This window comes from Lepidochelys kempii, chromosome 2 (genome assembly GCF_965140265.1).
Source record: "Lepidochelys kempii isolate rLepKem1 chromosome 2, rLepKem1.hap2, whole genome shotgun sequence".
Lineage (NCBI taxonomy): Eukaryota > Metazoa > Chordata > Testudines > Cheloniidae > Lepidochelys > Lepidochelys kempii.
The window spans coordinates 30439314-30461979 of record NC_133257.1 but is presented as its reverse complement, the minus strand read 5'-3'; the positions used below and the strand labels follow the sequence as shown (position 1 = coordinate 30461979).

The 22666-nt window shown below is 38.1% G+C and overlaps 1 protein-coding gene and 1 long non-coding RNA gene across 6 annotated transcripts in view; one reads left to right on the top strand and one right to left on the bottom strand.

The window, feature by feature from the left end:
* Positions 1–2299: 2299 nt before the first annotated feature.
* The window catches only part of LOC140906419 (uncharacterized), a 44589-nt gene continuing 24222 nt past the window's right edge, over positions 2300–22666 (top strand). The window contains exon 1 of the long non-coding RNA XR_012157108.1: positions 2300–2387. This is a non-coding gene — a long non-coding RNA (uncharacterized lncRNA). The remainder of the gene's footprint in view (positions 2388–22666) is intronic.
* CSMD3 (CUB and Sushi multiple domains 3) overlaps positions 6970–22666 on the bottom strand; it is a 1204651-nt gene continuing 1188954 nt past the window's right edge. For all 5 annotated transcript variants that reach the window (XM_073330296.1, XM_073330291.1, XM_073330295.1 and 2 more), the window contains 5 exons: positions 20056–20214; positions 15099–15211; positions 13398–13485; positions 10484–10619; positions 6970–9008 (listed from right to left, as the gene is read on the bottom strand). In XM_073330296.1, coding sequence (XP_073186397.1) covers positions 8849–9008; positions 10484–10619; positions 13398–13485; positions 15099–15211; positions 20056–20214 — 656 coding nt within the window. In that variant the 3' untranslated portion in view covers positions 6970–8848. The remainder of the gene's footprint in view (positions 9009–10483; positions 10620–13397; positions 13486–15098; positions 15212–20055; positions 20215–22666) is intronic.

Sequence of the window (22666 nt, the reverse complement as noted above, 5' to 3'; positions counted from 1 at the left end):
CTCCAATGATTGGGACCTAGTGTTGCAGCAGTTGCTCTTTGCCTACAGAGTTGTACCACATCCCAGTTTAGGGTTTTCCCCATTTGAACTTGTCTATGACTGTGAGGTTAAGGAGTCATTACAGTTGGTGAAGCAGCAATGGGAAAGATTTACACCTTCTCCAGGAACTAACATTCTGGACTTTGTAACCAACCTACAAAACCCCCTCCGAACCTCTCTAGCCCTTGCTAAAAAAACCTACAGGATGCTCAAAAAGAGCAAAAAGCCTGGTATGATAAACATGCCAGAGAGTGTTTCTTCAAAGTAGGGGACAAGGTCATGGTCTTAAAGGTGCTCCAGGCCCATAAAATGGAAGCATCATGGGAAGGGCCATTCATGGTCCAGGAGCGCCTGGGAGCTGTTAATTATCTCATAGCATTCCCCACCTCCAACCGAAAGCCTAAGGTGTACCATATTAAGTCTCTAAAGCCCTTTTATTCCAGAGAATTAAAGGTTTGTCAGTTTACAGCCCAAGGAGGAGGAGATGAAGCTGAGTGGCCTGAAGGAGTCTACTACAAAGGGAAAAGTGCTGATGGTGTGGAAGAGGTGAACCTCTCCATGACCCTTGGGTGTATGCAGCAACAGCAGATCAAGGAGCTGTGCACTAGCTACACGTCAACATTCTCAGCCACCCCAGGACTGACTGAATGGGCATACCACTCCATTGACACAGGTAATGCTCACACAATTAAAGTCCAACCTTACCGGGTGTCTCCTCAAGCTAAAACTGCTATAGAACGGGAGATCCAGGATATGTTACAGATGGGTGTAATCCTCCCTTCTGGCAGTGCATAGGCATCTTCAGTTGTTCTAGTTCCCAAACCAGATGGGGAGATACATTTTTGCATGGACTACCATAAGTTAAATGCTGTAACTCGCCCAGACAACTATCCAATGCCACGCACAGATGAACTATTAGAGAAACTGGGATGGGCTCAGTTCATCTCTACCTTGGACATAACCAAGGGGTACTGGCAGGTACCGCTAGATGAATCCGCCAAGGAAAGGTCAGCCTTCACCACACATCTCCGGCTGTATGAATTTAATGTACTCCTTTTCAGGCTGCGGAATGCACCCACCACCTTCCAAAGACTTGTAGATGGTCTCCTAGCAGGATTAGGAGAATATGCAGTTGCCTACCTTGACGATGTAGCCATCTTTTCGGATTCCTGGGCAGAACACCTGGAATATCTAAAAAAGTCTTCGAGCGCATAAGGGAGGCAGGACTAACTGTTAAGGCTAAGAAGTGTCAAATAGGCCTAAACAGAGTGACTTACCTTGGACACCAGGTGGGTCAAGGAACTACCAACCCACTACAGGCCAAAGTGGATGCTATCCAAAAGTGTCCTGTCCCAAAGTCAAAGAAACAGGTTCAATCCTTCTTAGGCTTAGCTGGATGTTACAGGCAATTTGTACCGCAATACAGACAAATCGCCGCCCCACTGACAGACCTAACCAAAAAGGAACAGCCAAATGCCATTCAGTGGACCAAAGAGTGTCAGAAGGCCTTTAATCAGCTTAAAGCGACACTCATGTCTGACCCTGTGCTAAGGGCCCCAGACTTTGACAAACCATTCCTAGTAACCACAGATGCGTCCGAGCGTGGTGTGGGAGCAGTTTTAATGCAGGAAGGACCGGATCAAGAATTCCACCTTGTAGAGTTTCTCAGCAAAGAAGCTGTCTGAGAGGGAAAGCGACTGGTCAGTCAGTGAAAAAGAATGTTATGCCATTGTCTACGCTCTGGAAAAGCTACGCCCATATGTTTGGGGACGGCGTTTCCACCTGCAAACCGACCATGCTGCACTACAGTGGCTTCATACCGCCATGGGAAATAACAAAAACTTATTTGGTGGAGTTTAGTTCCCGAAGATTTTGATTTCGACATCCAACATATTTCAGGAGCTTCTAACAAAGTGGCTGATGCACTCTCCCGTGAAAGTTTCCCAGAACCAACTGGTTAAAATCATCCTTGAGATGTGGAAAATATTGTTAGTTTTTATATACTTGGTAGTATATTTAGAGGTGCATGTGTCTTATTAACTCTGTTTTCTCCTGGAGCTCCAGGAAGAAATCACAGCCAGTGTTTCACACTATCTGTGATTTGGGGGGCATGTCATAAATATAAAGGGAAGGGTAAACACCTTTAAAATCCCTCCTGGCCAGAGGCAAAACCCTTTCACCTGTAAAGGGTTAAGAAGCTAGGAGAACCTCACTGGCACCTGACCAAAGTGACCAATGAGGAGACAAGATACTTTCAAAGCTGCAGGGGCTGGGGGAGAAACAAAGGCTTTCTCTGTCTGTGTGGTGCTTTTGCCGGGAACAGAAAAGGAATGGAGTCTTAGGACTTAGTAAGTAACCTAGCTAGATATGTGTTAGATTCTGTTTTGTTTAAATAGCTGATAAAATAAGCTGTGCTGAATGGAATGGCTATTCCTATTTTTGTGTCTTTTTGTAACTTAAGATTTTGCCTAGAGGGATTCTCTATGTTTTGAATCTGATTACCCGGTAAGGTATTTATCATCCTGATTTTACAGAGGTGATTCTTTTACTTTTTTTCTTCAATTAAAATTCTTCTTTTAAGAACCTGATTGCTTTTTCATTTTTCTTAAGATCCAAGGGTTTGGGTCTGTGTTCATCCATGCAAATTGGTGAAGATTTTTATCAAGCCTTCCCCAGGAAAGGGGGTGTAGGGTTTGGGGGGATTTTTTGGCGGAAAGACGTTTCCAAGCGGGCTCTTTCCCTGTTATATATTTGTTAGATGCTTGGTGGTGGCAGCAATAAAGTCCAAGGGCAAAAGGTAAAATAGTTTGTACCTTGGGGAAGTTTTAACCTAAGCTGGTAAAATTAAGCTTAGGTGGTTTTCATGCAGGTCCCCACATCTGTAGCCTAGAGTTCAGAGTGGGGAAGAAACCTTAGCATGACCAGTTAAAGTGTTTTTTTTTTTTTGGCATAAAAAATTAAAGAATTGTTTCTGAATGCATCATCAATTTCCTCACTGTCTTTATGTTCTCCCTGACTTCTTTTCCAGGATAAATCCTTAGTTCATTCAGTCACCAAAGCAGGCCTTTCCTGGCACAGAGCCAAATTCTGGATGCACATTAAGAGGGCTGTCCACTCAGGCACTCTGCAGCCCTTGCAGGTGACAGGCTCCTATATAATGAGGGGGGAGGCACATTGCAGATCTACAATACCCACCATGACTTGCTGGGCCCTGTCCACATGGGGCTGTGCTTCAGTGGATTCATTTGTTTGATCTGAAGCTCATCTCTTTGCTGTGTGTGGACCTGCAGAATCTTCCAATGTGGCTGTGCTACTTCCTAGCTAGCCAGTACTGCAGACACAATATGATTTTTACCTTTTTTTTCAATCTTCCATTGTTACTTGGAGCTACTGTGTGAATGAGGCCATATTACCTAGGCCATAAGGATACTGGCTGGGAAGAGAACAGAGCATATTTTGGGCATTCTAGTTGTTATTTCCTGTCTCTCCTCTGTCTCAGAGGTTCATTTATTAAACTCTTGTTACTGTTCGTGTTGATTCACCGTGCAAGAGGGCTCTGTGGAATCACAAGACTTGAACATTAACCCAGGACGCTCAGATACTTTTGCAATGCCCATTCATTTACACATTTGGTAGGTGAAAGACTAAATAAACATAAGATTAATAATTTACCCTTATATGTAGCCTTTCATCCAGTGATCTTAAAAGACTTTGCCAATGCTATGTAATTAAATTTCACAACACCCTGTAAGGTATTTTTGGACAGATGTGGAGACTCGGATAGAGAGTAAGGTCTTATTTGTTAGAGGTACTGAGCACACACTACTCCAACTGCTCAGCAGTCAGGACCTCAGACAATCAACCCCTAAGTGCCTAGTCCAATGTATTACTATTTATTAGCTGTATTATGATAACAAGAATCTGGTCCCTATTTTGCTAAGCCCTGCACAGACATATGAAGAGAACATAGTCTCTGTCCAAGAAAGCTCACAATGTATATGACAAACAAGAGGCAGTAGAGTAGATGGACAAAACAGACAAACAGGTGTGGGCTTCGTTGAGAGAATGAGCTAATGATAAAATAGAGCTTAGCAGAAAAAGCCAGAAGGTATACATCATCATTTGTTTAAACAATGCCAGCTGGGTTTACAGAACAACTCTATAGCATGGATATAGAAACCAGGAGGTATTGAACCATAATCTGTGCTCTAGTTACTAGACTTTGATCACCTCTGTTGGGTCTGCCTCTTAAATATTAATTCATTTAGAGAGGGACTGGAAAAGGTGCTAAAGAAAAAAATATATAATTGAAATTGGTTAGTTGTTAACCATCAAGACATATACTTTATTAACTGTCTTATATCATCTTGGACCATCCTCTCCCTTCCTCTCATTTTGTTTGTGTCATATTGTATCATGTCCGTCTAGTTGCATACACTTCAGACCAGGTATGGTGTCTGTTTTTCAAAGGTTCCCAACACAATTTCAAAGCTCAAAATAATGGAAAACTAGTAACAATGCTGTAAATGTATACACAAGATGGCTACACAGCTACTTGTTTGCTGAGTTTATTTTTGCTTGAAGTTACTTTTTGAAGCCGTAGCTATAGCATGAACTCTCTTGACACAGGTGGGAAATGTTTCTGGTGATTGATCTAATGAAGACTGTGCATATTTACTAATCTAGGGAAGTAACTTTGACACAGTTTCTTCTGCTACTATATGGTCCATCACATAGTAAAGTACAATACCCACTGCCATTTGTGTTCTTTTCATAGCTGTTGAACAGCTTTTATGGGCAGAAAGTGACTAAAAAAATGGCATTATCTGCTCAACAGATCTGTGCCTTGGGTATAATTCCTAGACTTCTCTGCTTGCTGTATTAACAAGATAATACCTGGGTTCAGCAACTGAATCCAGGCTGGCATAGTGTTCTACCTGTGCCAATCTAGTTGCAGACATGAATCTAAAATGTTACTTCCATTCCCCTACCCTTACATTGCAGTCCAGGGATGGGCAAATATTTCATTACATTTTTGGCCAATTCATTTTGTGAGTCAGTTTGCAAGATCCACTTTGGGATTGACATGTGATGTGAGATCCTCCACCCTGAAGTCCACTCATGGTAGAGGGCTGAGCTAAGGCAACAGCAGCTGCAAGCCGAAGAAGCATCAGGTAGCACTTTCCACTGAATGGGAGCCAATAGAGGCATAAGCTTCTGTCACCTTTTGGCTACCCTCTCTCAGTGTGACTGGGATTTGGAGGAATGCAAATGGGCCTTAAATCCACAGGAGATGCATTTGTTCTGTAGAAGACTTTACAGCAGTGTGATGGGGCTATGTCTTGCACCTGGCAATGCAAAGAAGTTGCCTGGGTGCCCTGCAAGGGTGGAGGGAATTGACCTGAGCATCTCCCCTAACAGGCTTCCCTTTAGGCTCTACTACTGGTCCTGCCACTTGAGTTCCTCATCCCCTACGGTTCAAAGGAAAGCATGGCGAGTAGAATGTGATCTGTTTAACCAATCACAAGCAACCAACCCAACTGAAAATTCCAAAAACTATTATGAAAATTATCACACATTTCAGATACCCTAGTACCAAAATCATTTCAAACAATATTTCATTAAACAAAAAGGAAATGTTAGGTACATTCCACGAACTTACTACAAACTGGAAAATAGGCAAGTTACAACAGAAAGCATTATGGATATTTCACCCAGAGCTACAATGGAGTCAGTAAAGCATTTGGAAACTGCAAGCTGGATTCTAGTTTGATTCCTGCATCATTAACAACATTTTTAAGAAAGTTCCAATTTCAGAATGTCTTTATTTTATTACTGATGATGCACATGTCAGAAAAGGAACAGCTTGACTTCAAATTCCAGGTTGAGTCTGAAGGGTTTCCTGTCAGGTAATAACATTTTTCCTTTCAAGATGAGCCAATTTACTTTAGAGATATTAAAGAGTGAACCTCACAATGCCATTTTTATGGTCGCTTTTTGCTCCTGCTTCTAGTGCATTCAGTGACAAAATCCTTTTTGATTTCAGTGTGGGTGAGGAGCAGGCCCTTTAAGTTTATTTATATGGCCTGATTCTCCAAAAGGTATAGTAGATGGATATTCTTCGCATTTCATGAACACCATTTCAGATTAAGATTTATCTGTGTTCCATACTTTAGAATGGAAAGTGTCCTTAAGGGGAAGATTTCATTCTACAGCAAAATATTTATATTTTTCCCCAGTCTCTCCCCCAAATAACCCTCCTAGTTCAATTTAAAAGATGAACAAGCCCCCATTTTCCCACCAAAACATCTCTATTCACATTTTAAATGTGAGGAAGTACAGTATGCATTACCATGGCCTGTGCTATGCAAGTCTGGTGACTGTTCTGGAGAAAAGTAACAGATTTCAATATCCAGGTTAATTTATCCAACAGTTTTCATCAGCACTAAGTTTAATAATCTTTGTTTTTGTTAAGAAAAATAGAGATGGTAAAAGTACACTTTTCTATATGTTTTACAGAACAAAATGACAAGTATTTTTATGATCTGTTCCTTGGACTGAAATGAAAAAAAAATAATTTTAGTGAATAAAAAGAAGGTTGCATGTTCTGTTATTTTCTATTTGTGAAAGTAATCTAAAACTTTCCAATGTATTTGAAAGCACATGAGAAGACTGAGCAAATATGATGTATTTGGAGACCCCACAAAAATGCTGAATTTGTTTGACCGATTTGGTTATTTTCTAGACTCTGCAACTGGCATGGACTTTAAATCTCAATTTGTAAAGAGCACACATTATTAAAAAAAGAAATTATCCAGTTTTATTTTGTTTACATTGCACTGAAAATTTACATCATACTTTTACAAATCCTTTTTTTTTTCATAAAAATATACTTCTTTACAAAAGTGTATGCATTAATATAAGAGGAGTAGCCAGTTGCAGAAGAAACATTTTTAAACGAGATCTCAAATGTACTAACTTTAACATTAATGAATGAATCATAGTTATTGCAGTCATTTGAATAAACAAGAATAAATAACAACTGATGGTAGAAAATAGAAAACAGCATCCTTTCAGTAGAATACAGTTTTTGATAGAATTGTATGACTTTTCAAAACAAAGTGTTGTAAAATGGTTTATAAGAAATTCATCAAACATTATAGAAATCCAAGCAGCAATCCTGGATACAATGATTTTTGGTAGGCACTCTCTATTACGGTAATAAAAAGTTCAGATTTTTCACAGAATTATTAATGCCTGAAAGGGACAGTAATTCACACTGGCTAACATACAGCATTTATGAGTCTAAAATTATTTCATGCTATAAAAGGAAGACAATGACCTACAACAAATAAATTACTGGGGTTACCACTGGATAATTCTGTTATGCAATAACTGTAAAACTAAAGATCACGTTCCATTGTTTGAGAATGAAATGGTTCTGCAATTTTTGAAACCTGCCTTTTTAGGGTGGTGGTATTTAAATCATCTGGTGGATTATTCCTAATAAAACCATAGTTTTATGTTTAAAAAAAACATGTCTTTCTACTGAATTGCTGCAATATATTCAGTTTTGAACAATTATTTTAGGGGTTACTTTCCTCACAGTACTAACTTGTATACCAAAACAAAGCATTTTCAAATTCTGATTAGGCAAGGCTTGTGGGCCAGATCCAAAGCCCATTTGAAGTCAATGGGAGTCCTTCAATTAACTTCAGTGGGGTTTGAATCATTCCCAGCATGAGCATTTTAACACAATGCAGAAGTAGTAAAATAATACTGATAATATGATACAGTGTAGACAACAATGGTATGGACTGAAGCATGGAGCTTTATGTTCTTAATATACCAACTTGATTTCTAGTGTTACTGTAAACCGTAATTTTCTAAACTGAAAACTTCAAAAAGGTTAAATTTCTGATGTCTGTAAAAATAGTGTAAAAAGGTCACTCTCCCAAGTGATCGTCAACAGTAAGGAACATTGCTGCATGAGAAAACTCAATTCATATGGTGCACCCTCACATCATTCATTGTAAAACTGATGTCTTGTGGCAAAGGTCCACAGCAAGGAAATACATAGAAACAGAACTATCCCTGTTACCAGCTGCATGTGTTGCTAATGGGAACAGAGGAAAGAAATGGGGAATGTGAAAAAGGAAGCAAGACATGAATCAGGGAATTTAATAATGAAATGAGAACTGAAAATTTGACACATTCTTTCTTGTGCGGCGAAAAATTAATAAACACTACGTGAAGGTTTAAGCATATTAAACACTATGTCATTATGTTAGAAAATTCACAGGTATGAGAAAAGTAAAGGTTTGCTAAATAGGGATATATGACTGAAAGGGGGGTACAGAGTTCAAATTTATGATGTAGCTCATGACTGTTAAAGAGAAGTCAGTGACCTATTGTCTCCTGTAAGTATAGCTCTTATTTTCTACCCTATATCTTTTTTTAAACCCAGTCCCTCTATTATAGTTTATAAAGCACAGAAATACTGATAGTGGATGCTCCTCCAATATATGCAAATACGTTTTATGGTTTAGAATAATCTCCTTTTTTAAAAAAGCAAATGAACTGTGAGTAAGCACTCATGGAGTGCAGCAGATTTTCTGTAAAACTCTCCATGGTGAACATGAAGGACAATTCTATTCCAGTTTATGAAAAAAACACTCTTGTTTATCATCCTCAGGAAAAGGTGACCCAGTAAGTCCTGAAAAGTGTGCTTTAATTTTTTATCAGTGAACTATATGTGCACTGTGTTGTGTTTCAATTTCCGGACTTCTGAAGACAAAGCATTACCACATTATACCATTGTGCAGACAGTGTTCAAGTTGGGATCAAATCGTACAGCTTTTCCTTCTACAGACTTTGCATTTGTGTCATACATAGGGTTTTCAAAAGCAGCTTGTCCATTGTTATTTTCATGAACAGAGCATCCTGTATACTGTGTCTTAGGGGCAGTCCTGTTGAAAAAAAAAAGCACAGTGTATTCTCAACTGCAATTTTTTAATGGTGATTGGTGTAATATAAGAACCCTCAATAGAATGGACAAATTTCAATTACAAATGTAGCAGTTAAATATTAAATTTTGGAAGCTTTCTTTTGCTGTAAAGGATTGCCATATTTGTTAAAATAATATTCAAACATGTTTATGAGAAATGTTAATTTTAAAGTAGCAAATATGTAATAATGCCAGGAGTCCTACTGGAAAAAAAATTGTAGTAATACTCTAAAACTTGGACCACCATCCCAGAAAAAATGGAAATTTCTACTAAAATGTGCAGCTGACACAGTTGACAGTATTGTTTCAGAAATAACACCACATGCAAATGAATGAGAGGATTCTTTTAGGATTATTGTTTCTGTCTCTGACTGTTTGCAAACTCGGTAAAAATATAAAGCTCTTTCAGTCTGGAAGAATTTCTTTATGACTAGATGGATTAGAAATGTAAATGAAAGCTTAAATTATTCAGAAACTTATGGCTCATCTATATCACAAGTATAAAGGAGTCAGGGAAACTAACATCATTAAAAGTTGCGGTGTGCCTGTAACCAACTTAAACCAGGCAGTTCAAGGCCTTAAAGTCCAGCTTTTAAGGCATGTTTAGGTCCTGTGTATACTACAATTTTTATTCATGTCCTGTAGGACTGTGTTACAATAGCAGGCCAGCAGACAAGTGCTGGTATGGCGTTCCACCACTTAGTGGCTCCAGTTGCCCCTCATTACCATAGTGCAAGATTCTTTCCACTGTGAGAAAACAAGATTTACAAATAAAATTAAGGAATGAATCTCAGAGACATAAACAACACTATCAGTGAACCTAGGATAAGAGTGAATCTCTGAACAGATGTGGTACTATTGTAAGTTAATTGTAGATGAATTACTAATTACCACTTTCCATAATAAAACCTCTCACTGACATAGGAGTATTACATATACTTGCAAGCTTATCAACTGTGTGGGGGTTAAGTTAAATTACATGAGAAATATGATTCACAATATTGTGCATGTCAAAACAAAATATAGGCAGTCTGCAATAAGTACACACCAACCCTGTTTATGGCATTATTCCCCAGATGCCAAAAATTTAAACTACCCTTGCTCCTCTCATAAAGAGAATAATTTATAACAACATTTTAAATAGGTGGGAGTGAAAGTACAGCACTTTACAATAACCTTACCTATCAAACAGTATGGCACACCTAAAACGAGGGTAGAGTGTATTTTCTATGCAGATCTTTTGCAAAGGAGTTCCCAGGGCAGTTCTTAATTTACCTTTTCTAAGGTATTAAAAGAAAAGGAGTACTTGTGGCACCTTAGAGACTAACCAATTTATTTATTTGAGCATATTTATTTGAACGTATTAAAGTATAAGGTCACTGAATAGCTTCAAATGCATGACAATACAAAGATTCTCTATATGTAATTTACACTTACCTTTGTTTATAAAGGTAAAACCCAAAACCTGCAAATATAAGGGCAAAGAAAGGCACAAGGATAGCAATGGCCACAGAACTACTATTTGTACCATGTGGTTGATTAGAAGAATTCGAACCTTCAGACATGTTAAGACCTAAAAAGACAAAAACATAACATTTCTCTATTACATCTCACAATTATCACTTCCAAATCCTCACAATATTATTGAAAGTGTGTACTTGTGGAGAAATTAAAATCATCACGTTTTTGTTTTGAGTGGGGACCTACAGTACCAAATGCTACCTAAATAGCTCCTGGAGGGTACTATTTCCTGTCTGCATCTGGTGAGCAAAACTCATTTTTTTCCCCTTATGACAGAAAGATCTCCCCACAATAATTCAGGCGTTTCTCACCTTGAACTTAGATTGCTGTTATGCACCCTTTATGGTGCTACACACTGAGGCTACTTGGAGACTAAACTTAGTGCAGAATGCTGCATCCTGCTTAATAAGTGAAGTTTTATGTCAGGAGCAAACTACACCAATGCTCTGGGACCTGCACTTGCTTCTTGTAAATTTACAGATGCAATTCAAAGTGTTGGTGTTAACCTATGAAGCCATACATGGCTGAGACTAGGTAACTTCAATATCATTATTCAAATACAATTTATTTGTTAGGTTGTGGAAAATCTGGTACTTGAGCAGATAGAAAGAAAGAACAATAGAAGAAAAAAGATAACAGCAGAGTTTACCAAAGGAATAGGAGTAATTTGGAGGAAGGCTAAATCACCTAAAGAGGCAACATAGAAATTCATCTTGTTGACTTCATTATACACATTTATTTATATATAAAAATGAAAGTGGTAGGTGAGAGGCAAAGAGTAGAGAGCAAATACTGATAGAAAGTAAGAACATAGCTCTTCTGCGCAGAGTAGAAAAAAGGCAACTGTTAGACTCCCTATGGTGGCATGTTCATATCCCCTTTCCCATGAATAAAGAAGAGATTACTAATTCAGTTTATTAAGTGATTTCTAGGCTTCAAACTAGAGATGTTAAGAATCAGATTAATCAGTTAAGGTTTATTCAGCACTTTGAAGTTGTTAAGCAACATACAGATGCTAAATATGATTAGATATCTCAACTAATAGATTAATAACAGGAAAGTGTGACATGTTTTATGAAATTGTTAGCTGGAAAGAGAATAAGTAATGAATTCAACATCTGAAAGAAAACTGTTTATGAATAATAGCTGTGAAATGGATAGGAAATCTGGTTTGGGATAGGAAGTTTTTCTGAAAGACTAGAGGGCTCAAAAAATTGTACACACATTTCACGTCTCTTTGGGTGAAATTTTTTACAAGAATCTTTTACATTAAATAAAGAGGTATAATTTAAAACTAATTTCTTATCAGTCACTATAAAGCTATTTTTGAAGAATGTCAAGCCCCCATAATGATTCTGTTCATTCATCATATCCTGAAATGAGTTATATTCCTAAATGAATAATCTTGTTATTACTTTTAGGCAATGGAATCAATTTTTAAATGGAATCAATTTAAAAAAAAAACTCTTCAAAGGGTTCCAACAAAGAATATATTGTGGGAATATAAACCTCTGAAAACCAAAAGAAGAGAGACAACTTACAATTTTTATAAGAAACCGCCAAAAACATCTTGTCAAGACATTGTTGCTTTTACTCTTTGATTGATTACCCCCAAATATTTTGAAGATGATGATATAGGAAAATCAAATTATTTGCCTATCCCTCCAGGAATTGTCTTTTCATAAAGGTATTCTATAAATATTCCATTTAAAGTAACCAAATTACCAAATGCAATGGGAGCCAAATTCAGTTTCCAAGCATTGCTCTTTAGAATGACTTAGGGCAGTGAAAAGAGAAAACAAGACTGTCTAACATATCACACATTAATAAATCCTTCCACCACAACTGAGATGTTAAAGAATGTTCTTGTTTTTATTTGGACAATAAGAGTGAGAAATACATTGTCTCCAAAAACTGGAAGAATGTGTTTTTGCCTCCCGATAAAATTATCATATCTGAAGAGCACCAGACTATTTAGAAAGGGGTTATAATCCTTGAAGAAACAAATTCCTCTTGTAAATCTGCCAGATTGATCTAAATGGAACCCCACTGCTTGAGAAACCTTAATAATATTCAAGCTTTTGTGTGAGCAGAAATATTACAGTCTTCAAGAGACAGGATCAGATAATTTATAGTTTAACGTTTTTTGTTATCTAATATTTTTTCTTGTTTTATTTGCTTAAACATGCAAAAAGTAGTAAGATATTTTTTAGCAATATTCTATACTGGAAAAAGCAAATAGTAGTTTGTAAATAGTAGTTTGATGTACAATTTAATCTACAGGACAAATAAAGAAGTCCATCCAATTTCCTCTTTGGGGGAAAAAACTTCCCATTGACTTCAATAGAAGTTTTGCCTGTGTAAAAATGGCACAAGGACTTCAGTATTTAGCCAATTGTATTTAATAAGTTGACTGTTCTAGCAAGTATTCACTATAAAAGTTGTATTAATATACAGCACTGACATACATATACACATATTCTGAAGTACTTACTCTTTATATGATGATCACTATATAGAATGTAATACCTATAATGTAAGCATTCTTAGAGAAAGATACTAGAAACAATCAAAATGAACAATTTGCCACAACAGAATAATTATACCTCACAATGTAGTTTTCCCTGTGAACAACATACCTTTTTTTTTAAACACAGCTTTAAAAATGAGTTTACGATACGAACCTCACTATACTCTACACCCACACCAATACTGAAATATAACTTCAGTATAGCCCTTCACATGCAATCATTTAATAAAAACCATGCATGATAAAACTCAATATGAAAAAAAAAACTGAACTGGTGTGACATTAAAATTAACTGAGTACCTAATCTTTGAAGTCCAAATTGTCCATAATCTTTACCCTGGATAAATCCTTGAAAAACATATGTAGCTCCATCAGGTTCAGCAGAAACCTGCAAGCAGAAAACATGCAGAATTTCAGAATTAAATTGGGAAAACTTGGTTAAAAATGTGCAAGGAGATTATAATCAGGATGGAAGTGAAATGCCTAAGCCACTCAGCTGCCTGTCAGTGTTCCCCCACAGATAGCCTTGTTCTGGAGGGATATGGATGGGCTGAGCATGGGGGACAGGCAGGCGCACTGAAGGGACACTGTCAACCTTAAAAGCCACACTGCTTTTGGAATTCTTTTTAACCTACCTTTGGTACTTGTAACAGCTAAGGCTACTCTTACTGAAAGAGACTAGAGAAAAAAAGTTCTCTCTTTCAGTGTGCTTACTTTGTATATTTGACAGCATTTTGTGTATAGTCGGTCCGCTCCTCCTGTTTGTGGTGGATTGTTTCACAGCAAAATGGGAGAGAAATCCCTTTTCAAACTTAGTAAAATGTAATTGTGAAACTCTGAAACTTGCAGGAGGACTCAGGACCAGGTATATTAATACCTGATACTATTTTTTTTAAATTGACTAGATTTCAAGTTGATTCTAGATAACTCCTGAAATTGCCATCTCTAAAGGCCTCTTAAAGAGTATTAGTGTTTTGATATTTTGGGGGAAAAGCACTGCAACACTTAAAAGACAGATGCTACCATAAATGCAAAAGTTAAGATAATGAAAGCCACTGTTTCAAAGGTAGATAGGGAGGGATAAAAAATGCCCTACATTCAACTGCGAATAACCCTCTTTTGGTCAGTAATTAGTACTCATTGGATATCCATAGCTGAGCATATCTATAGTATGAACCCAGGGAATTTCCTAGCTTCAGAAATACAACATATGGTTTATTTTTCAGTCATTTTGTTCTTATGCATTGAGTAGTGTTAAAGAGTGTTCAGTACAAGTGAACAATTTAACAATATATTTCAGAATTCAAGAGATACTGTCTTCTTATACAAGTCTAACTGTATCTGTATTAGTGGGAATGTACCTTTAATATACCAATATAGTTAAAGCAGTTCAACTTCTGTGTTTAAACAAGCCCTTTAGGCTCTTTAGAAAATCCCAGCCATTTGGAAGTCAATACTTCTAGAAATGTCACCAAAACACTAGCTAATCAGCACCTCAACTTCTCCCACATCACATCACTGCCAAGAATTATTACTCTCAGTTGTGATATTTTGCTTCTAGAAATGAACCAAGCAACATAATTGTGCCCACTGCAGAGAGAGATTACACAGAAGTTAGACATTAAAGTGGAAACATTGATCTTGGCTTGATACAAGCATCTTGGTATGATATTACATTCTAAGAAAGAGAAAACCTCTCAACGTGCTGAAATAACATCAAAACAGAAGTAAGAGTAGCGCTTCCTTTTCAGTGTTTACTACTTTTTCAAATAGACATGTCCAGAAAGAAGAGGTTGAAAATCATTGTTTAGTAATAGCCACATTTTTTCCTAAATAGTCCCGCCTCATCTGCAGGTGTACAGTGATAATTTTTCATTTTATTAAATAAATTAGCATTACCAACCAACTCTCATTTGATACATTTCTATATTCTTCTGGCCTAATGCACAGACATTATTTTGTATTCAAAACACTCTCTCTCTTTTGCAGAAATATACTCACAAAACCATCCATAGCCCATTTTTCCTCTTTCATCTTGGTCACAGAAGTATGAGATGTCGCTTTAATAAGAGATATATGGAGCATCAAACGAGCTTCCTGACTTTTATACACCCCTGTAGAATATAAAAAAAAATAGGTGCTTTGTGCTAGTTAAGGTGGCATATAATTGCATTTTTTTGTCTAAGACACCTTAAAGAGGGCAAATCTGTGGAAGTTTTTTAACCAAATTTTGTTTCGGAGTAATATGCTGTTTTGCTGAACCTGAAATGTTTGGTAGAGATGTACCAGTTTCACAAAACTTTTGCAAACAGGTTTTTGTGTCCAAGGAAGGGTGAGACTCCATAGCTACGTGGTTAGTGTACCAGCCGGGGATGTAGGAGACTCCCCTGCTCTGTCTGATTTGAGGGGATCTAGGATGAAAAAACGCGCTCTGAATCAGGCAGAGCAGGCCCTTGAACATGGGTTGTCTCCTACATCCCAGGTCACAGAATGACAGAGACACATCTGCACTTCTGTTTCCGCAAATTCATGTTAAAGGTTTTGTTTTTGTTCCAAAATTAAACAAAAACTAATTCGGAAACCTTGACAGTTGCTTTGAAATGGAATTGTTGTTCCTTGGTCAGCTCTACATAACAGCAACTTCATCTAATAGAAGGACTTGGGTATGATCTGTTTTACATTGGAGGCAGAATTGATCATTTTCATAGCTGTAGAAGAAATGTTCAGAACCCTGATTATATTTTATGCATAGTAAAAAGCTTGGATGAAAATAAAATCTAACAATATACTCACTGGTCCAATCTACCTTTACAAAGCTGACGATGAAACACAGACACCACAGAAATAGAGTGCAAAACATGATTATGTACATTGAATACTGGTGTCAAACTAAATATTTGGCTAATAATGTTCCCGTTTGTCATTCTGCATGTGACTTTTTCGTTATTCTTCATAACCTATGTTAAATAAATAGCTACTCAAGGATGTTTGAAAAATACCAGCAATATTAAAACGACTCTAACTTATACATTAATACAGCCCGATTTTCAGAGGTGCTGAGCATCCACAACTACAGCTAAAGCCAATGGGAGATGTTGGTGCTCAGCACCTCTGAAAATTAGAGCCATGTATGGCTCTTGCTTTGAATTCTTCAGCTTTCTTTAGAAAACAGAAAGTGATCCAAAGGAGAAATGTTCCCAAGATATTCAAAATAGTGAGGACACAATAGGAGTATACATCTTATATCAGGTTATATATAATATGCACTCAAACCACCTATATTAATGACTTTCAGATACTGATTATTAAAAATCTATTTTAAATGTTCTAAAAAGGAGGAAATAAGTGTTAGGTATGGAAAACAAAGCAAAATATTGACAAGGTAGTCAGTGAACTGAAGCCATATTTAAATTATTGTTCAGAAGTTTAAGTCTAAGTAACCTGATAACTATAGGACTCATGCTCTTCTCTCCCCTGAGCTGTAGTGCAAAGGTGCATCAAAAATGCACAAATGCACTAAGTAGTATGTATGGAAAGAAGGGATGCCTACTGGATTTTCTCTCCAATGCAAGCCCCTCTGAATTAACAGTGTATATTTGGACCTCTCCTGGAGTTTGGGAAGCACCGCAAAGGAGCAGCCACTCTAGGCAGCACGTTCCTGAGAAAGCTTGAGCATTTTAAAAATGAAAACACAAACTAAAATCATACTGCTCAAAGTAAAGTTTACTTCTGCTCCATGGCTTCTATGTATCACCCCTCTCTTGAGCCAGCCGTGTTGCCAGTATCAGATGTGTGTGTCCAGCTGGAAGTCTTGTAGAGTGACGTAAGCTCCATTTGGATGACTCAAGATATACAGGGTTGGCAATAAGATTTCCTGTGGACTTTGGTACTTGTGTGCTTAGCAGGCCACACCCCCTGTTGATACTAATCTCCCCGTCTTTTTCGGTATTGGAACTCTTAATTTCCTTCTTGAAATTCTTAGTTGTGGACCACATTGTGGCTTGGCATGTGCAATTGTGTGGCTTTATTCCCTTGTGCTGGGTAACCAGACTGCAGGCAGGAGCATGGGAAGGAGAGCAACCTCTGTGAAGTTACTACATTCCTTTTGCTGCTCAAGTGGGTAGAATGTGTGTGTGTGTGTGTGTTTGTGTGAAAGCACTGGGCTAGTGGGGAAGGGGCTGGCTCTCTAGGGAGGAGAGCTACTGGATTTTCAGCTGATTAAACTGAGTAGGAAGGTGTCTGCTGTATTTTCTGAGAAGGGCACCTGATGCTCCACTGGAATGTGTTGGAATGGTGATGGGCCACGGCTACTGGTGCTGTGTGGTGTGAGAAGAAGGCTTTCAGTTGTTAGCAATGTGCCTGGTGGGACTTTTAACTCTGCAATGACATTCCCAAAAGCAGCCAGCTGCCACTATATGTGTGAGGGAATGCAGGAGAGAAAACATCTGCCTGGAGGAGGAAGGTGAGAGGTGCAGAGATGACAGGCCTGTCTGATTGGCACCCTTTAACAGAGACAGACCACAAAGGCCCTAAGGACAACCCAGATGTGCCTGGCAGTCCCAAACCCGCTAGGAGAAGCAGAGAGAGGTTTAGGGTGCATTATGCATGTAACATATGCACACATATGTGCAAACTGGCAAAGTATTAAATAAAGTTTACTGGAAGTTGATAGAGAGTTTCAGATCACATTCAGAGGGTTACTGCTAATTAATTTTCACTGGGTCAGCATTTCACTTTGATAATTAACACAAAATATTATCAACATAGAATTATAATTAATATGAAGGTAGCACAAGCTCAAATGTTGCCAGATCTCTCCTCTCATTGCCAAATAATGACTGCAATCAGGAATATATTAAAAGCTGAAATTAAACTGACAGATTTGAACAGTATGAATAAATTATCTTCCTTAATAAATTCCTTGGACTATTCTTCTGGAAAACTCTAATGAGGTACATGGAGCACACGCAGGCTCTACCAAGGAATGGGAAAGTGTAGGCGGAGAGGGTGGGAAATGCTCCTGAGAGACAACCACTGCTGTTCTCTGCTAATTTACGCTGGTGGATTGGCAAGCACTCCGTGCTCAAAGGCTGATGAGTTCCGCTGGCAACTGATTCCCTGAGGGACAAGACAGTGCTTGAACTGGACCACTATAATAAGTCATTCAATTGTGGTACTTTTGCCCAGCTAAACCTGCCCCTTAAGTTCTTCTCTAACTCCTTAGGTAGTGTCTAGGGTAGCCCCAGCAGAGAACTAGTAAGATGCTTCAGCTCTGTCTGTGAGGGGAAGACGTGTACTAAAATCAGGTGGTATGGAGGGGCAATGGAGAGAGAGAAATGGAGATCTGGGGAAGTAAAGAAAGTTACAGGAGCGGATGAGGGGAAAATCTTCATGAGATGGAATGAGAGCATGTCGTGCAGGAGAAGAGGGAAGGAAGATGAAACATTGTGGGAAGAACAAAAAGCTGGGGCATCAGGGAAAAAGATAGTACCAAAAGAAAGTGAAGGAGCTGGGGATAACCAGAAACATGGGTAGAACAAAGCAATGTGTGGGGAACTGGATATCGGATAAACTAGAATGTTGGGGTCTTGAAAAAAGGAAGGCCTAGAGGCTAGAGTGCTAGACTTGGCCTCAAGAGACTGAGATTCAAAACCAGTCCAGCCACACACTTCATGTCTGACATTGAGAAAGTCATTTAACATCCTCAGTGTCTCAGTTCCCCATCTGTAGAATGGGGATAATACTTTACCTCACAAGAGGTTCTGTATGATCCATTAATAATGTGAGGTGCTCAGATAGTATAGTGATGGGGGCCATATCGGTATCCAGATAGATAAAAATGAATTAAAAAAAAAAGAAACGGGGGACTTGCAAAATCTTGTTTATATATAAATGAGGGAAGGGCAGGTCAACTGAGGCCTGGAGGAGGCTGAATTTTTCAAGCTTCTTGTGACAATGCCTGGAGAGAAGGTGTCTCTGTAATTACGAACTAGGCATGCAATTGTGTGCCCATTTCTGCACATGCAACTGTTTTTGTTTTTTAAATCAGGCCTTTTCATATTGGGCCAGGCCAGTTTTGCTATTAATTTTTAAATAAAAAATAAACCACTTGAAATTAATCCCCTTCGACATATGCTGTCTGTGCTTCTTCCTTGGTACTGGGGAAGAGAAATAGCGCTGAGCCTCCACAATGTTTTGAGGTGCATTTCTAATGGAGGTAGAAGTACTCAGTGGGAAGGACTCAGAGGAAAGGTCAGATGGTGGACACAAGGCAGCCTCCATTAGCAGGTGTTGGAGTCTCATCTCCCTATCCTTAGTCCAGGGCTTGAAATCTTAGTAGATTTGACAACAGTCCCCGATGTAACACTCACAAAGGCACCTGGAATGGGGGTCACTTATCAGCACAGACTTCTTGCAGCTGGTGCAAGGCTTAGACTTTGGAGACCAAGGTGTGTCCCAGTACTGGGAGTTGGCACCCAGAAAAAGTGGGAACTGACAATCTAAGCACACTAAGTAAAATAAATAAAACTTACTCTACAGGTCTAACTAACCATTGATGAGAATACCCTGAAAGGGAGAACTTGCAAAGCAAGCCAACACACTGTGACAACTGATCATGGGTGGTAAGAAGGAATGGAGTAGGGTCGGTGTCAGCTCTGTCCTTTATATCATCACACAGCAGCATGAGGGATCACAGAGCACATATGTCACTCTGAAGGCTACCATGAAGGGAAAAACCTCTGACCTTGGGGCACTGGCAAGCACACTCCCAAAGTCAAATGGATATCACTCAAGAAGAATTGTAATATAAGTCAATATTCTGTTATAACATAGACTGCTAGGGTATTTGTGGTAGCATTTTATTGTAAAAAGTGTGCAAATTTGCAAAAAATTTGCAAAATTTATGACGATCAGAAGTGAAAATAATAAATTTAAATGAGCTTTTCTGATGCAGTACCTGAAAGCAGCAGTTCCATATTGCTATTAGTAAGTGTAGCATTTACTCTCCCCGACGATGCATTGAAACTGGTCACTGTTAAAGTCATGGGCTGTTTCTTGCCTTTATAATTGTAAGATCCTTTCCATATATAATTTTGGGCAAATACATCATCAGGAACTGTAGAGATATGAAATATATATTAGTATGGATTGCAATATTTAGAGTATACAAAGTCACAGATCTCCAACCAAATGCTTGACAAAATATGAACATTTTCGTCTCTCTTTCTTCTGATCTTATATATCACTTGAGCAATTGGCTATGATAGTTAGTCAAAATCCTCACACAGTAGGCACTAAAACTGGCATAATCACCCATAAAATAAACATGCATGTGGGTGATATACAGTAATGATGATACATAAGAACCCATCCACATGTAAACCTCCACTTGATTGAATAATGGACACATGTTGTAATACAAAATTAACTGCACAAAGTATAAATTTAATGGCTGTATCTAAAAGACCAGATTCCCCTCAGTACCAAAATTTTCCATTCCAGCATACATAGAGATCATATAGCTAGCATTAAATGTGCGTCCACAAATCTCATTCTTTAAATATTAAAAATCATTTGACACATATTCAAATGATACTCTACCCTGGGAAAAATGTCTCTTTTTATCAGGTCACACTGAAATTACAAAGATGGATATAGGAGCCAAATTCTTACTCTTAATTGGAAATTTACTTAAGAAGATTTGTCTTATCACTAAATGCTTAAAGAAAACCAATGTAAGATTATCAAGATCAAAAAAGAAGTCACACCCTATGCACAAACCACTGAACAGATCATGGAGGAAAGAGGGAATGGATCTCTCTGATTTATATCAATACTAATGAGCCTTTCATAGGCACACAACTGTAAAATGGCTCACTTTCAGTAAAGATATTTACATACCAACATAACACTCAAAAACAGAAAATGATTTAGCAGCTTCATTTGATGCTCTGCAGACATTCCCATAAAGCTTACCAGGGTAAAGATATCCTTTATTCATTATAACCTGGGGTACTTTATGATGGCTTAAGACACTCACCAACTCAGATTTATCAGATTCAATATTCTGCCCCAGATTGGTCAAACAAAATTTAAGATCACTATGCAGGCTAATATTAAAAACATGTAGATAAAGTAATAATACCCGACTCTTATACAATGCTTCCTTTCATCAGTAGATCTCCAAGTGCTTACAAAGGAGGTCAGTGTCATTATCTACACTTTACAGATGGGAAAAGGGAGGCACAGACAGGTATAATGACTTGCCAAGGTCACCAAGAAGGCCAGTGGCAGAGCTGGGAAGAGCACCTGGGTCTCTTTATTCCCAGTGCAGCGCTCTATCCAGCAGAAAACACTGTCTTACACTTCAGGATATTTAATACACATATGAAGCTATACAAGGAAAAATAAGCAAAGTTCCATTTGAGTACAGTACCACTGATACTGGAGACAGAAGACAAATGGGAAGCTGAATTACATATCTCATGGTCAGAAGGTAGGGAAAACATTTGGCAGAATATCAGAGAGCCATTCAACATAAATAGATTTTACGGGAAACCAAAGACTCTACATAAATCTGTAGCTAACATTCTGAATACTGGAGTCACCACTAACCAGCAGCACATATGCCCCATGTAGTTTTTCTTGCCACATAATACAAAAATATTGGAATTGCATGCAAAGGTCTTTTCACAGTACTGACTACAAAGATCTGCCCTCTGCGAATACACACCCACATATATATGCTGGAATTAGTAGATGAATTAAATCCCCTAGAAATATCAAAGAATGGATGTTGATGTCTCTAACAGTAGCCAAACATGTAATTTCCTTATTTATCAAATGGAAACCTAATTCTTTTTTTTATGCCAAAAGCTGTTAATGGCTACCAGCAAGCATGCTTTTGATATACAGGCTGTCGCAGACACTTTGAAAGCTGGTAGGCATGCAAAATGGAAAAAGCAATTAAGATCCTTTATGGAGTAAGATAGGAGAAACAAGTGAAGACACTGGCCAAGGCACTGGGCCTCATGGGAAAGTCTGAGCAATAACTAACTCAGAGAGAATAAGAGGGGTTTCTCTGGATGCTGACTGTGAATGCTGGGACTTAGGAACTGACTGATTGCAGCTGTGTTTGTCTGTGTAGATGTCAAAGACAGAAAGAAATGAGAAAGCCAGAAAATCAGTTGTTTGTTGGAACAGAGACAGAGATCCTTGGAGCACAGGACTGACTGGAAAGGCAAGATTTGAATTGTGAGCAAGGAAACTGCCCATTGGTACTTGGTCTTACTGTGTTTAGGGAAACCAGACTTTGTGTACATGCTTTGTAAAATAAAAACAGGACTGCACCAAAGAAATAATAGATTCACACAACTTCTACTGGAAACAATCTGGAAACTTTGGAGAAAGGGGTAACATCTCTATTGTATTCACAATGCTTTAAAAATTGTTAAGTGTACCTTGAATACAGAAAATAAATATACATACATAATAAAAAGGGAAAAATACATCAAGGAATTAATTGTGCATCTCTTAATCACATTGATATGCACTTGGTCATGCAAGTA